This window comes from Melospiza georgiana, chromosome 10 (genome assembly GCF_028018845.1).
Source record: "Melospiza georgiana isolate bMelGeo1 chromosome 10, bMelGeo1.pri, whole genome shotgun sequence".
NCBI lineage: Eukaryota > Metazoa > Chordata > Aves > Passeriformes > Passerellidae > Melospiza > Melospiza georgiana.
The window spans coordinates 21,666,116-21,682,601 of record NC_080439.1 but is presented as its reverse complement, the minus strand read 5'-3'; the positions used below and the strand labels follow the sequence as shown (position 1 = coordinate 21,682,601).

Genomic DNA, 16,486 nt, shown 5'->3' with positions numbered 1-16,486 from the left:
GGGCTGTGTGTGCCCTCCCCAGCTCCACCAGGGGCTGTGTGTGCCCTCCCCAGCTCCACCAGGGGCTGTGTGTGCCCCCTCCCCAGCTCCACCAGGTGTGCTCTCTCCCCTGTAGCACCTTTCCTCAATAAAATGACACAGCAGCACGCTGCTCCCTGGCCCTGCAGCCCTCCTTGCAGCCCCCCAGAGTTCTGGGACCCCCCAATGGGGCAGCAGCAGGCCCCACTCAGCTGTGCTGAGGGGTTTCCTGGCGGATCCTGGCGAGGAGCTGGGATGCTGCAGAGCGGCGTGCGCTGTCCTGGATCCGGAACACCTGGAACTAGAGTGGGTGAGGAGTGAGGGGACAGGGCTCCCCACTCTGCCTGAGCCCCGTGGCCAGCACTGCCAGCCTCCCACAGCCCCCCAGAGGGCTCAGACTGCAGCTCATCCCAAGCTTCCTGGCCCAGGTGGCTCCTGGTGCTGCCCCGTACCTGGCTGAGCAGGATGTCAAAGTAAGCAGTGTCCCAGCAGGAGCCATCCCTGGTGGGGAGCTGCAGGAGGGCTCTGGTCTCCCTGTCTGCCTGGCAGCTGCCACTGAACCCGTGGAGGCCAAAATGGAAGCGGAGGAAGCGCTGGGGGTCCCAGGCAAAGCTCTCCACTTTGTGGTAGAGGGAGGCAAGGTCTGGGGCAGCTCCTTGGAAGAGGTTTTCCTCTGGGTTCAGGAAGTGGGGCAGGTGCTGGGTGGCCAGGCAGCGGAGGAGGATCACCAGGAGCCTGTAGACAGAGCCCTCCAGGTCCTGCCAGTCCTCTGGGGAGGGGAAGAGCTCTGTGCTCCACAGCAACACCATCTGTGAGGAGGGGGAGAAGAGCACAGGGTCAGGCCTGATGCCAGGAAAGCTGTCCCTTCACACCCTGCAACCACTTGAGGGGCTGAACCCATGGGGGCTGAATCAGATCATACTTTTCTGAAGGCCATATAAATATATCTGCCCTTTTTCTTAAAAAAAAACAAAACCTCACAACCACCACCCCCAAAACATCAAAGAAAGCAAAGTACACAGGATTTGGGTTTCTTGGAGGTGGAGCCACTCTGTAAGCAGAAAACCTCTTTATATTCTTCTTGACCCTCAGCTTGGAGAGCCCTCAAAAGGCAGGGCACACCTGGATTGTGCCACCAGGGGCTGTCCCCAGCATGGCCAGCTGGCTCCAGAGTGTTGAAAGCAGCTTGGGTGGGGAGAGGAGGTGTTTTCTCAGCAGAAACATCACCCTCAGCCCTGTGCAGGCACGTCCTAGCACACCAGGGCATGGGGAGCCTGGCAGTGTGGCACAGGGATGCCATCCTGCAGGCACTGGCAGTGTGGCACAGAGATGCCATCCTGCAGGCCCTGTCAGTGTGGCACAGGGATGCCATCCTGCAGGCACAGGCAGCCTGGCACAGGGATGCCATCCTGCAGGCACTGACAGTGTGGCACAGAGATGCCATCCTGCAGGCCCTGACAGTGTGGCACAGGGATGCCATCCTGCAGGCCCTGACAGTGTGGCACAGGGATGTCATCCTGCAGGCCCTGACAGTGTGGCACAGGGATGCCATCCTGCAGGCACTGGCAGTGTGGCACAGGGATTCCATCCTGCAGGCACTGGCAGTATGGCACAGGGATGCCATCCTGCAGGCACTGACAGTGTGGCACAGGGATGTTATCCTGCAGGCACATGCAGTGTGGCACAGGGATTCCATCCTGCAGGCCCTGGCAGCCTGGCACAGGGGATGATGCCCTGCAGAGCCCCAGCTCTGAATGCACCAAGTGTCTGCAGTTGGAAGTTCCTGGAGTCCAAGGAAGAAGAATCAAAGCCCTCTAACCACGGCTGGCAGCAGCACAAACCCTCCCCAGGCACAGCCACGGGCTGCTGCACCCCAAACCCTGCAGCCCCCCATGTGTGGGTGCCCGTGCAGGGGAGCAGCCTTGGCTCTGCCTGCCCAGAGAGCCACGGTGCCAAGCATCAGAGCCAACCCACCTGGAGGTGCTGGAAGGTGAGAGGGCCTGTGCCAGCCTGGCCCCCCCAGTCCTGCTCACGCAGCTGGTCCAGCAGGCGCAGGCTGTCCACACGGGGCCCCTGCAGGGAATCCACTGCCCGCAGCAGCTTCAGCAGGGGCAGGTGAGTGGAGGACCTGGAGGAAGAGAGTGGGGTCTGCTGGCAGGGGAGAGGAAGACCTGCATGCTGCCAGGATGGGGGGAGCGTGCCTGCAGAGGGATCCCTCCGTGGCACGTATTGTCCCAGCCAATGCAGCACCCTGGATCTGCAAGATCCTGCTGGATCCACCTCCTGTGCTTGCTCTGGCAGAGCAGAACCTCAGAGGTGTGGAGAGAGATGTGTGGAGAGAGCAGGGTTCCCATTGCTGAGCAGCTCCTGCCTTCGAGGAGGATCAAGAGTGGGGTGAAGTGGGGTTGCTCTCCCCTATGTGTATTAGGGAGGGGAGCCTGGGTTGGTCCCCAGTGAGAGGCTGGGCATCCAGCTGGAGCACCTTGTTCCCAAAATAGACAGGCACTGGTCCAGCTGGCTGCTCAGCCCCTCCATGGGGGAGGCAGATATGTCAGTCCAGCCCTGTTTTGTCCCGCAGCCCACCTTGGGAGGGAGCTCATCACCCTGCTGCTGTCTGCACCCCAAGCAAGGATTTGAGAGCTGCCCTCTCTGCACAGTTGGGGTGCAGCTCCAGTGGATCATTTCAGGGCCTCCTTCATTTGCATTCCCCCTCTTTCCCTGAGCTGTCTGAAACTCGGCTGAGGTTTTTTTTTCTCCAACACAGAGAAGAGGGTTTGAGCATCATGAAGGGGTGACTTCAACCCCGGCTGACACATCCCCACCCTTTCCCACCCTCTTTTTGCCTCCAGCCAGCAGTGCTGCCAGCCAGGGGCCATCCCTGGAGCAGGGTCACCCCTCTGCTCATGCAGCCGAGCCTCTCACCTCCAGCCGAGCGGGGAGGCAGGGACGAAGTGAGCCTCCTCCGTGGCCCTGCCGAGGCTGCCCGCGGGGAAGCCCCGGTCGCTCCGCCGCCTGCCCCGGAGCTGCAGCGGCTCCTGCTGCCTCCGCAGCACCGGCACGATGTCAAAGCGAACGGGCTTCCAGCTGCCGCGGATCAGCAGCGAGAGCTCCAGGGCATCCTCCCGCAGGTTTTCAGCGCTGATGTCACCTGGATGCAGAGGGTTTGGCAGCAGTGAGCAGGTTGGCACAGCCGGTCCCGCAGGCTGAACCAGCACCCGTGGCCGTGTCCCACCCCGCTGGAGTCAGCCCTTCCCAGGGCTGCGTCTGGGTGCAGTTCCCGGTAAAATCCCTCTCCCAGCCGTGCTGGGGTGGTTTTTCAGGAAGAGGCCTGGCAGGGGTCAGGGTCAGGCACAGCAGGAATTCTCCAGCAGTCCAACAGAGCTGTGCTTCTGGGGGGCTGAACAGTGCCAAGAAAAGCAAAGCAGTCCAAAAAAAAATGGATCGGGAAAGGTTCATTGCTTTGTGGGGGTGGAGGAAGGTGGAGGTCACTGGCTTGGCCACGGAGGAAGGAGGGGATGCTGGACCTGCCGGGACTGGGGTAAGAGGCTTTCAGAGCCACTGGTCCTCCCCACATCATCCTTTCACCCTGGCTGGGCTTTCCTTCAAGGAGCACATTGGGAGATGGAAATGCATGAAGAAAGCAAAGTACACAGCTTATGGAGCAGCTATGGGCAATTCCCAGGGTCCCCTCCCACCATTTCCTTTCCAAGGACACTGCTGCCAGCTGTGTGTTCACAGGGTCAGACCCATGCCCCAGGGTCCTGGTCCAGCTCTGGTGCACTCCCAGCTCACTCTACAAACAGGGAGCAGGGGGCACCTGGAGGCCAAGAGGTGGAGAGGAGAATGTGCTGAGGGTAAGCCAAGCCCACCAAATCCTTGAGCAAACCCTACGTGGGCTGGGTGGGTCCTGCGCCCACCAAGAAGGGTGCCATCCGCCCCAGGTGAGGATGACTCTGATGCCAGGGATACCAGGGAACAGTTTGCATCTCCCCTTCCTCGGCTGGGGGCAGAGCCCATCCCAGCCCGCAGCAAGGTGCTCGCTAACCTGCCTCTGCAGCTTTTGGGTGGGCCACATGCCCAGGAACATCGGTCCCAGCACGTTTCAGAGGGAGGGATCACTGCCGAGCTGGGGAGCTGGGCAGGCCCTGGAGGCAGTCCCTGCCTGGGAAGCGCCGTGCCAGCGTACGCACCTGGCTGCAGCAGGAAGAGGCGTTGGCAGCGCACGATGGCTGAAACAAGGAGCTCTTTCAGGCGCTGCAGGATTTTGCCCGGGAGCAGGCAGTGCTCCATCCCATCCACAGCTCCAGTCCAGTCCTCCAAGTCAGCCCCAGGAGAGCAGAGCTCCAGGCAGCAGGTGCTGGGCTCTGCAGGATGCTCCGGGCTGCTCCGGCGTGCCAGCACTCGCAGCGTGTCGCCGTCAATGCGCAGCGGCACCTCCAGAGTCACGGCGTCCTCAGAGGCACAGAGAGAGAACTCGAAGGCCTCCAGGTTCCTGGCGTAGTCCACGAGGAAGCGAGGATCCCTGGCATGGACGCTCTCCAGCAGGGTGAGCAGGATGTCCTCGGCCCGCTGGAAGTGCTCCATGCGCTGCCTCTCGCGGGACAGGATCACGCCGAGGTAGCTGTGCCAGAGGGAAGGGCTGGCATCCATGGCAGCTCTGCTACTGATCTACGCTGCTCCAGCAGCAGGAAGGGTTTGTGTGGGTGGGGAGGGCAGGGCTGGGGCGGGCGGAGGGAAGCAGGGCCGGGCGGTGACAAGCACCGAGTGCTGGGTGACACCCAGGGACAGGTACAGGGCAAACCCAGGGCGGCGCCTTGAGTCACACCGTGTCCCCTCTCCCGGCGCTCCAGAGGGTGACAGCGAGTGTTCAGCTGCTGGGTCATGCCAGGGGAACGCTGTGCTCTCCCACACCGCCCTTGGCACCGCCTGGGTGCCAGCAGCACCCTCTCCCAGGCAGTGCCAGCTGAAGGAGCCACTGTCCTCCTGTCCTGTCCTGTCCTGGCACAGCTCAGCCCTTCCCGCCCTGTGTGGCACCCACGGGAGCCGGGCAGTGAAGGGCTGCAGGACCCTGAGCCTGCCTTGTCGGGGCCCAGAGCAGCCCTGCAGGCCCGGTGTGACTCTGTCAACACCGGGCTCAGCTCCATGAGGCTCCATCAGGCTCCGTGAGGCTCTATCAGCTCCATCAGGCTCCACCAGGTGCGCCCCTCTCCAGCAGCGAGCTCACAGGGCTGCAGGAGGACCGAGCCGGGAGGGGGCACAAAGCAGGGTTGGGACCCCAAAGCCGCCGTGGGGAGGGTCGGGAGCAGCGGGGCCTGTCACAGACATCTTTTATGGAAAATCCTTTCCTTAGGATTTTTCCTCCTGAGAAGCTGGGAGGCCTCAGGAACAAAATGTAAACAATGGTTATCTGCTGCTGTGGAATGCAACAGGTGCATCTGTGATTGGCCCATGTTGGTTGTTTCTAATTAATGGCCAATCACAGTCAGCTGGCTCAGACAGAGAGTTCGAGCCACAAACCTTTGCTATCATTCCCTCTCATTCTATTCTTAGCCAGCCTTCTGATGAAATTTCTTCTGCTTTTTAAGTATAGTTTTAATATGATATATATCATAAAATAATATATCAAGCCTTCTGAAACATGGAGTTAGATCCTTGTCTCTTCCCTCATCCTCAGACCCCTATGAAGGGTCCCAGGGCCGCTCCGTGCGGAGCCTCAGCCCCGGTGCGGGCAGGGCGCCGGCCTCGCTCCGCGGTTCGCGCATCCCGAGCTGCCTGCGCTCGTACCCTCATTCCTCATCTCCCACAAATCCCAGAATGGGGGTTTATGGGCAGGTTATCTTTGTGAGTGCTGTCTCCCTCCAGAGGTTCCTTCTGAGCTCCCCAGGCTGCAGGCTGGGCTCTCATACCGAGGCTGTGTGTGCAGCTCCCAGGCTCTCCTGTGAACCCATCCTGCCTTGCTCAGAGCAGGGAAGGGAATGGGGAACCGGGGAAGGCTCCGTGGTGTGACGGTGTTCGCAGGGGTCCCAGGATGAGGGAACAGACGAGGATCTGACTCCATGTTTCAGAAGGCTTGATTTATTATTTTATGATATATATAACATTGAAACTATACTAAAAGAATAGAAGAAAGGATTTCATCACAAGGCTAGCTAAAAATAGAATAGAAAGGAATAAATAACAAAGGCTTGTGTCTTGGACAGAGAGTCTGAGCCAGCTGGCTGTGATTGGCCATTAATTAGAAACAACCACATGAGACCAATCCCAGATGCACCTGTTGCATTCCACAGCAGCAGATAATCATTATTTACATTTTGTTCCTGAGGCCTCTCAGCTTCTCAGGAGGAAAAATCCTAAAGAAAGGATTTTCATGAGAAGATATCTGTGACACTGTGGCAGCAGAGGACCCGAGACGAGCATAGGGACCCCTTGTGAGGAAGGAAGGAGAGTGCCATGGGGCCCATGGCTGCTCCTCCCATCTTCTGCCGTCATGCTTACCCTTTTAAACAGCCCAGATGAGGTTTCTGAATCTCCCCGGGGGTTATTTCCAGTTTGTCTTTGTGCCTCCTTCAGTTCCCTGTCCCTCATGTTCATGGACCCTTCTGCCTTCCAGGGCTCAGAGCTCCCACCTGCAGAGCACCCTTGAGCATCTGCAGTCTGGGTCATCAGGCCTGCACTGGATTTCTCACTGCCAGGACGCTGTGGGTGCTCTGGGCAGGGGGGTCTCAGCCAGATTTTAAGCCCCCACAGTGGGTGATGGGCTCTGCATTTCCTCACCTGAGCCCTGCACTCCAGGTTTCAGCCATCTGAGCAGGGGATGCTCAGTCATTCACACCAATATTTGTCTCAGCCAGGGCTGAGGGGCAGGTCTTGCCCTCCTCCATCATGTGGGGAAGAGAAGCTGCCTGGTGTCCCAGAGAGGGACCAAAAGCAGCAGAGCCCCATTAGAATGGCTTAGGCTTATCCTGAAGAGTGCTGAACCCCAGGCAGGTAGGACAGACTACTGCTTCATGCCCTGGTGTGGCAAAAAGAGGGCAGAGAGATGCAGGCCACCACTTTTCTGGGGGTGTTGGGGCATGGCTCACTGCTGGCAGGGTTGCTGTGTGTCCATGGAGCATCTTTCTGTCACAGAGGGAGCCCCTGCCTCAGCAGCAGCATCCAGGACATTCCTTCTGTCAGTGCCTGGCAGGAATGCTGGAGGAGGCTGTGGGCACCACGCAGAAGCTGAGCTGAGAGCCAGGAGTGGTTCTGTGGGGATGTAAAGCTAGGCAGGGCAGGGAAACATGGCTGTGCCCCCAGATGTCTTGGTGCTGGGCGAGTAACCCTGCCCCTTGTCACAGTGTGACCCCGGCATCCCGCAGCCAGAGCTCTGGCACCAGCAAGAGCCAGAGGGACGTGATCCCCTGGGCTCATCTCTGCACTTTTCAGACCTCTGGGTGCCACAATCAGGAGGCTGGTGCTGCAAATGCTGCCCTCCTGCAGGCTGGGACCTCCTCTTTCCCCTTTTTCCCCTTTTTCTCCTTTCCCACCTTTCCCCGCCTTTTCCCCCCTTTACTTCCCTTTTCCCCTTTACCCCTTTTCCCTTTTCCCCTTTCCCCCCTTTCCCTCCCCTTTTCCCCTTTTCCCCTTTTCCCTTTCCCCTTTCCCCCTTTTCCCCTTTCCTCCTTTCCCCCCCTTTTCCCCTTTCCCCTTTCCCCTTTCCCCCTTTCCCCCCTTTTCTCCTTTCCTCCTTTTCCCCCCTTTCCCCCTTTCCCCTTTTCCCCTTTCCCCCTTTTCCCCTTTCCTCCTTTCCCCCCCCCTTTTTCCTTTCCCCCTTTTCCCCCTTTTCCCTTTCCCCCTTTTCCCCCTTTCCCCCCTTTTTCCCTTTCCCCCTTTTCCCCCCTTTTCCCTTTTCCCCTTTTCCCTTTCCACCTTCCCTCTTCTGCCTTTCCCTTCATTTCTTCTTCTTCCCCTCCTTCCTGGTTTTCACCCTGTTTTTCTCCTTTCCCATTCCCCTTTCCCCTTCCTCTGTCACCTCCTCTCCCCTTCTCGTTTCCTCCTCTCCCCCATAGGATAGGCAAGGGGCCCTGGAGGGGCATTTTCCTGACACAGGCAGCACAGTGAGTGACCTGCTGGGCATTTGGGGCAGCACCTGGACACTCAGCCCCACAATCAGCCCAAGGTGGCCCAAAAACAGCAGGAAAATATTCCTGGTGGGAAGGTGGGGCTGTGGAAGGCATGGCTGGAGTGCAGAGTGTCTGGGCAAGTCACCAGAGGCTGGTGGTGGCAAGTGCCCTGCTACGGGCACAGAGTCTGGCCTGGATGAGCTAATCCCTGTTTCCATCTCGGCATTTTGCAGCTCCAAGGATTTCTGATCTGTCAGAAACAGGGAGGGAGAAAACAACCCCGAGCTAAAGGGCAAGTACAGGCAAGAGAGAGAGGGGAAAAAACCCGGGGGGGTGGGAGCAGCTGGCAGAGCAGAGGTGGGCAGGAGCTGCAAGGAGCCCCCAGTGTCCCCCCGTGCAGTGTGACTGCTGCAAGATGCCATCAGCACCCAGCAGAAGGATTTTGGGGTGCTGAGATGCGTTAAGGAGCGGGGATGAGGGGGGTGGGTCATGCTCTGGCCCAGAACTTTGCACCCCACAGGCCCCCAGAGGGGCACAGCCCCCAGCAAAACAGCTGGGATGGCGAGGGGGGACAGAGGCAGGGAAGGTAGAGAGGAAGAGAGAGTAATTTAACATGACAGGCTGTTTATTTTGGCAGAAAGGGTCTCTTTTCAACAGATTTCAAAGCTCGGCCCTGGGGCTTGGGGGGGACCACACAGAGGGGTGGGAGATGAGGGGTGAGAGATGGGGGGGCTCAGCGGGGCACCCAGGCTGGGAGGGAGGCAGGGAGAAGGGTCCCCAGGCTGTTCCATGGGGCATGGGCACGTTCTCTGGGTTTTCAGGGTTTTCAGGATTTTCAGGGTTTTCAGGATTTTCAGGGTTTTCAGGGCCTGGCTGTGTTTGCAGGCTGCAGGGGGTGTCCCCATGGCGCCCACGCTCCCACATGCACACGCTGGCTGCGTGCTTGCACACACACACACACAGTTACACTCACACACACTCACACATTCATACACATTCACACACAGTCACACGCACTCACACACACACTCACATGCATTCACACACATTCACACACATTCACACACACACACACACATTCAAACACATTCACACGCATTCACACACAGTCACACGCACTCACACACACACTCACATGCATTCACACACATTTACACACATTCACACATGCACATTCACACTCATTTACACACACACTCATTCACACGCACTCACACACACACTCACATACACACACACACATTCACACACACACACTCATTCACAAACATTCACACTTATTCACACACATTCACACATAGGCATTCATACACACATTCACACACTCACACACATTCATACACACTCACACACACTCATTCACACACATTCACACACACACACATCACACACAAACTCACACACACACACATTCACACACATTCACACACTCATTCACACACACACACATTCACATACACACACACACATTCACACACACATTAACACTCACACACAAACTCACACACCCACACACACATTCACATACACACACACACACACATTCACACACTCATTCACACACACTCACACACACATTCACACACACATTCACACACACATTAACACTCACACACAAACTCACACACCCACACACTCACACACACTCACACACACATTCACATACACACACACACACACATTCACACACACATTAACACACACACAAACCCACACACTCACACACACTCACACACATTCACACTCATTCACACACACTCACACACACTCACATTCACACGCATTCACATACACGCACACACACACACACATTAATACACACAAACTCACACACTCACACACACTCACACACCCACACACTCACACACACTCACACACACATTCACACACACACACATTCACACACATTAACACACACACTCACATTCACACACATTAACACTCACACACAAACTCACACACCCACACACTCACACACACTCACATTCACACACATTCACATGCACACACACTCACACACACACACATTAACACTCACACACAAACTCAGACACCCACACACTCACACACACTCACACACACATTCACACGCTCCCCCTGGCCCCGCTCCCTCCTCCAGGCCAGGGCTCAGCTGGAGTCTTGGCTTGCCCCAGTGACATTTCAAAATAGGCTGTTTATTAAAATATAAAAAAAAAAAAAAAACAACTGCAGGGGGGGGGGATTGCTAGGAAAGAAATAATTATTATAATCACATTAAGAGCTTTGGCTGTAAAACTCTGGTGAGGGCCCAGGGAAGGAGCTGGGGCTGCTCTCTGCAGGGAGTGCAGGGGGTGGTTTTCCTGCCTTGTGCTCTTTTATTTTCCAGCCCCGATCCAACAACACCTCCCCTCCTCCCCTTTCCCTCCCCTTTATCCTGGGAAATGAAAACAATTTATTTAATGATGGATCATCCCTTTCTCTGGTCACTGACCTTCTGGGGGAATTTCTGCTGAGCTCGGTGGAAAACTCGAGGCTGGCTTGTGGATCCCATCTGTGCGTGGGGGAGGGAGGGGAGCTCACCCTCATCCTTCCCAAAATCCACAGCCACAATCCTGGGGAGCAGCTCAGCACAGGGCTGGCACACGGGGTTCCCACCAGGAAGCACTATCCCTGCAAGCTGAGGGCTTTGGGGGCAGATAAACCCCTAGAAAAAAACAAAAAAACAAAAAAACAAAAAAAAAAAAAAAAAAACAAAAAAACAAAAAAACAAAAAAAAAAAAAACCACACACACAAAAAAAAGGATTTTTTGTATTTATTTGATCTGCTCTGAGATTGGGGTGGGCTGGGGTGCAGTGCTGAGGTGAGGTGGGAGTGGGCAATGGAGAAGTGATCTCCATCCTGCCAACAGCCCTTGGTGCCCAGTGGGGTTTTTGGGGCTCAGCGTGTGTCTGTGGGAAGTGTTTTGGGGCAGTTTGGGGCGGTTTTGTGTCTGTAGGAAGAGTTTTGGGGCAGTTTTCTGGTTCAGGGTGTCTGTAGGAAGCGTTTTGGGGCAGTTTTGTGTACATGGGAAGTGTTTGGGGGCAGTATTGTGTCTGTGGGAAGTGTTTGGGGCAGTTTTGTGTCTGTGGGCAGTGTTTTGGGGCAGTTTTGGGGCAGTTTTGTGTCTATGGGAAGTGTTTTGGGGCAGTTTTGGGGCTCAGGGTGTCTCTGGGAAGCGTTTTGGGGCAGTTTTGTGTCTGTGGGAAGTGTTTGGGGGCAGTTTCTCGCTCAGGGTGTCTGTGGGAAGTGTTTTGGGGCAGTTTTGTGTCTGTGGGCAGTGTTTTGGGGCAGTTTTGGGGCAGTTTTGTGTCTGTGGGGAGTGTTTGGGGCAGTTTTGTGTCTGTGGGCAGTGTTTTGGGGCAGTTTTGTGTATATGGGAAGTGTTTTGGGGCAGTTTTGGGGCAGTTTTGTGTCTATGGGAAGTGTTTTGGGGCAGTTTGTGGCTCAGGGTGTCTGTGGGCAGTGTTTTGGGGCAGTTTTGTGTCTGTGGGCAGTGTTTTGGGGCAGTTTTGTGTCTGTGGGAAGTGTTTTGGGGCAGTTTTGTGTCTGTGGGAAGCGTTTGGGGCAGTTTTGTGTCTGTGGGAAGTGTTTTGGGGCAGTTTTGCGTCTGTGGGCAGTGTTTTGGGGCAGTTTTGTGTCTATGGGAAGTGTTTTGGGGCAGTTTTGTGTCTATGGGCAGTGTTTTGGGGCAGTTTTGTGTCTATGGGCAGTGTTTTGGGGCAGTTTGTGGCTCAGGGTGTCTGTGGGCAGCGTTTTGGGGCAGTTTTGTGTCTGTGGGCAGTGTTTTGGGGCAGTTTTGTGTCTGTGGGAAGCGTTTTGGGGCAGTTTTGTGTATGTGGGCAGTGTTTTGGGGCAGTTTTGTGTCTGTGGGCAGTGTTTTGGGGCAGTTTTCTGGTTCAGGGTGTCTATGGGAGGGGTTTTGGGGCAGTTTTGTGTCTGTGGGAAGTGTCTGGGGCAGTTTTGTGTCTGTGGGAAGTGTCTGGGGCAGTTTTGTGTCTGTGGGGAGTGTTTGGGGCAGTTTTGTGTCTGTGGGAAGTGTCTGGGGCAGTTTTGTGTCTGTGGGCAGTGTTTTGGGGCAGTTTTGTGTCTGTGGGGAGTGTTTGGGGCAGTTTTGTGTCTGTGGGAAGTGTCTGGGGCAGTTTTGTGTCTGTGGGCAGTGTTTTGGGGCAGTTTTCCGGTTCAGGGTGTCTGTGGGAGGGGTTTTGGGGCAGTTTGGGGCTCCCAGCAGCAGCCAGCCCTGCGTTCCCTGTTTGGCTGGGTCTGTTCCCTGGGGAGGGATGGATGGGGAAATGCAGGATCCCAGGGGATGTTGGTGGGGTGTGTGTGTGCTGCCAGCACCCAGCACTGCCCAGGGCCCCAGCAGGAGTGCTGCCCTGCATCCCTGCTGCTCTGCTCAGCCCCCAGTGACCTGCAGGAGGGATGGAGCCAGGCAGATGCAGCCCCCTCCCCTCGGGCCCTGCATCTGCCGCGGCCCGCTGCTCCAAGCATGGTTCTTGTAAAAAATGCGTAAATATTTATACAAGAATAATTTAAAAAACATGGCCTGTCAAATAATCAAAGCAGCAGAACATCCGAGGAGCTTTCAGCTGGCTTGGGAAAGCTGACATTGCTTCCCAATGCTGTGCTGGAGGTGCCCGTGGGCAGCCCCAGCCCTGTGTGGTGCCACTCTTGCCAATGTGGCTTCACAACAGGCTTGAAATCTTCATTAGAACTGCTGCTGGGCTGGCTTTCACTTCATTAACCCAGCTGCAGGAGCCTCAGCCAGGACAGGGCTTCACCAGGCTCTGGTTTCAGCCTCGTGTCCTGGTTTTGGCACCGTTCCCTGCACTGGGACTGCCCCAGGACGGGGCTATCCTTGGGTGAAGTGCTGTGTCCCTGTCCCTCCCCGAGGCCAGGGGCTCTGTGGGGAGTGGCAGGGGGGCAGCTGAGCTGGCAGGGTGACCCTGGTGCTCCCTGACAGCATCCCCACCCCTCCAGCAGCACCCTCAGCATTCCAAACCCTGGGGTTTGCATCCCCATCCCTCCAGAGCCAGCAGCACCCTCAGCATTCCAAACCTGGGGTTTGCATCCCCATCCCTCCAGCAGCACCCTCAGCATTCCAAACCTGGGGTTTGCATCCCCATCCCTCCAGAGCCAGCAGCACCCTCAGCATTCCAAACCCTGGGATTTGCTTCCCCATCCCTCCAGCAGCACCCTCAGCATTCCAAACCCTGGGATTTGCTTCCCCACCCCTCCAGAGCCAGCAGCCCCCTCAGCATTCCAAACCCTGGGGTTTGCAGTGGTGGACTAAGATCCTCGGGCCAGGGCTTGCCCCAGGGGAGAGGATTTGTGTCCATCTCAGGGCTTGCACGTCCCCATCTGTGCTGGTGTCAGCAGTGGCTGGCAGAGCCGCCGCTCCTTTGCTGTGTCCCAGTGGCACCGTGTCCCCGCAGGGAACAGCCCTGGGGAGCAGAACCTGGGACCCCCCCATGTTCTTCTGTTCCTCTGGGACTGCCCTAGGAGCAGGGAGGGGACACACCAGCAGCGTCCCTGCCACCAGAGCTCAGATGACACGTGGCCACCAGCTGCGTGGGGCTCCGAGGGGTCCCAGAGTGGCAGGAGGAGGTGACAAAGGGGACAGGGGAAGAGGTGCCCCCTGTTCCTGCCCTGTGGGGTGGAGCAGCCGGTGCTGGGGGTTTGGGGGAGAGGGAGCTGGGTGTTGCAGTAACCTCCATCCTCCTGGCTGCCCTCCAGCCCCTTCCCACCACCCACAGCCGTGCATGTGATCTGCGCTGCTGCATTCTTTGAGCCCGGGCCAGACAGAGAGTTCAAACCCTCTCACCGAAGCCCAGCTCCCCTCCAACACCCACACACCTCCCTGCTCCGCCTGGTGCCTCTCCCACCCTGGGGAAGGAGCTCCCAGGAGCAGTTCCCCCCCACAGGAGGCGATGCTTGTGCCACACACGTGTTTGGCATCCGCAGGGAACGCTCTCTGGGCTCGGCCCAATTAGCTGGGAGGGAGGGGAGAGCCAAATCCAAACCATGTGCTGACCTGCAGTCCCCTCTGCCTGAGCGATCCGTGCTGAACGCGCTCTGGATCATTAACAGCTCCCCAGGCCCCTTCCACATGTCCTGTCCCCAGCACGGGCTGGGGCTGGGCAGGGTTTGTGCTCTTTCCCTGTGGTTTTTTTCCCAGGGCTGCCTTTTGTGGGAGGTAGTGGGGCTGGGAGAAACCAGGGGGTGACTCCTTGTGGATTTGGGGCAGCCATGAACCTGGGATGCCAGGCAGAGATAGGCTTGGGGTCACTGGAAGGATCTCTGCCTCCATCTCTCCCTCCTGGAGGTGGTTCTTTGTCGGTTTCTCGGCTGTTTAGGTGGCCTGGAAAGGCCCAGGGTGGCCTTGGACAGTCCGGCGCTTCAAAGGACGAGGAGAGACTTCTGATCTTTTCTCGGTCTCGGTGTTTATTAATTGTTTATCTAAAAGATTTTCTCTCGGCCCGACAGAGGTCTGCCCAGCATGTCAGCCATGAGCACACGGAGAGCCCCCGGGGCGGTCACCTATCTTTATACTCGAAGTTATGTATACAATATTTATCATTTTCCCCCAATACCTTTTACCCTTATTAACCGGTGCACTTCTAGTAATGACCAATCCCAAAGTGCCAACATCACCACAGAAGATGGAGGCCAAGAAGAAGAAGAAGAAGGACAGGACACGCCCCAATTCCTCCATCTTACTTCTTTAGACCCCCCTGTACAGAAATCCTAAATCCTGTGTTCTACACTCTAATTAACTTATCCCTTCACCACTCACCCAGTAAAATCCTCCCAGTCCTCATACAGGTGTCATCTCCTGTGTAGGATCAAAGTCCAGCCACCAGACACTTCTGGCAACATTCCAGGACCTCCGAGCCCCCTAAGGGTGGTCTCGGTCACTCTGCACATCAGTCCTGAGGTGCTGAGATCCCACAGTTCTTCACTGGAGAGCATCTCCAGGAGAGTCCAGGATACCCCTGGAACCTGCACACAGCCTCATCAGAACCTGCTGGGATGGGTGGGGCAGATCCTGGCCCTGTTTTGGTGGCCATCAGAGGGCTGGACACCATAAAGGAGGTGGCAGAAAGGGGCATCTGTGCTGGAGGTGGGGTGGGTGGTGGAGCACAGAGCTTGGCCAGATGCTGTGCAGAATAAAGGGCTGCTGCTGCTGCTGCTGCTTTCCCCCACGCTCCCCCCAGCACTCTCAGCACAGAGCCCAGCTTTGCACTGGCTCCAGCTCCAGGCCCAGAGGAAATGTCTGCAGCTGGGGCCCACAGCTGTTCTCCCTGCTCCATTTACTGCTTCCAATTTAACATCCCGGGGAGCTGGGCTGGACAACACGGGGGGAACGTGGGGATGCAAAGCCTGCCTGGAAGAAAACCCTCCCCTCACGCTTGGGATGGCTGCCCTGCCCCTCTCTCCAGGGAAAACCCACCAGGAGAAGGCCAGGATGGCCCTGTGGGGTTGGTCCTGGAGAAGGGGCAGGTCCTGCCACAACATCCCTGTGTTCCTTGGGAGCTGAGCTTGTGGCAGAGCTGGCAGGAGATGGGATTTGGGAGCACAGGGCACACTCTGGTGGGTGTGAGGTGGTAGGTGGTGACAGCCAGAAGATGGCCCTGCAGTCACCACCATAAAGAGAAGGGCATGGCAGAGCCACAGACTGGCATGAGGTAGGATGGCAGTGCCCCCATGGCACTCCACTCTGGTCAGGGAGGATGGCAGTGCCCCCATGGCACTCCACTCTGGTCAGGGAGGATGGCAGTGCCCCCACTGCACCCCACCCCAGCCAGGGAGGATGGCAGTGCCCCCATGGCACTCCACTCTGGTCAGGGAGGATGGCAGTGCCCCCCTGCATCCCACTGGGACTGGGCTGTGCAGCCTAATGCCTTCCAGAAAATCAGCCATGAATGGCCAGGGAGGGTAATTCATATCAAACCCATAAAACCTTTATTAGTGTCCTAGGGGAGAAATCCGGATGTGGCTGCTTATTTATTTTGGATTTCTCTCTCTCTCTCTTTTTTTTTTTTTTTTTTTTTTTTTTTTCTCCTTTTCTTTTAACATTTTCTTCCAAGAGATTTTTAAAGTGATAGGGTCAGCTCTCTGGGATCAGCAGTAGGGCTCAGACAGGGTTGCCTGTGGTCCTGAACCACTGGTGGATGCACTGGCATTCCAGGAGTCAGGCTGACTTTGGGGTCCAGCTTTGAGTTGTGGCACAATTATCAACCCATCATGAGCTGATAATTATTCAGAGCCACTGGTGCTTTTAGTGGGGCTTCCCTGGGAGTAGCCCTCTCTTTTCCTGGGAGCTCAGCCTCTCCCAGTCAAACCATTT

General features: G+C 56.8%; 1 protein-coding gene across 1 annotated transcript; it reads right to left on the bottom strand.

The window, feature by feature from the left end:
• Positions 1-226: 226 nt before the first annotated feature.
• On the bottom strand, positions 227-4,671 carry MAB21L4 (mab-21 like 4). The gene is made up of 5 exons (XM_058031504.1): positions 4,209-4,671; positions 2,941-3,166; positions 1,993-2,146; positions 471-827; positions 227-319 (listed from the first exon to the last, which is right to left on the bottom strand). The coding sequence occupies exons 1-5, from the start codon at positions 4,666-4,668 to the stop codon at positions 227-229; spliced, it is 1,290 nt and encodes a 429-aa protein (XP_057887487.1). The 5' UTR covers positions 4,669-4,671.
• Between the last annotated feature and the right edge of the window lie 11,815 nt (positions 4,672-16,486).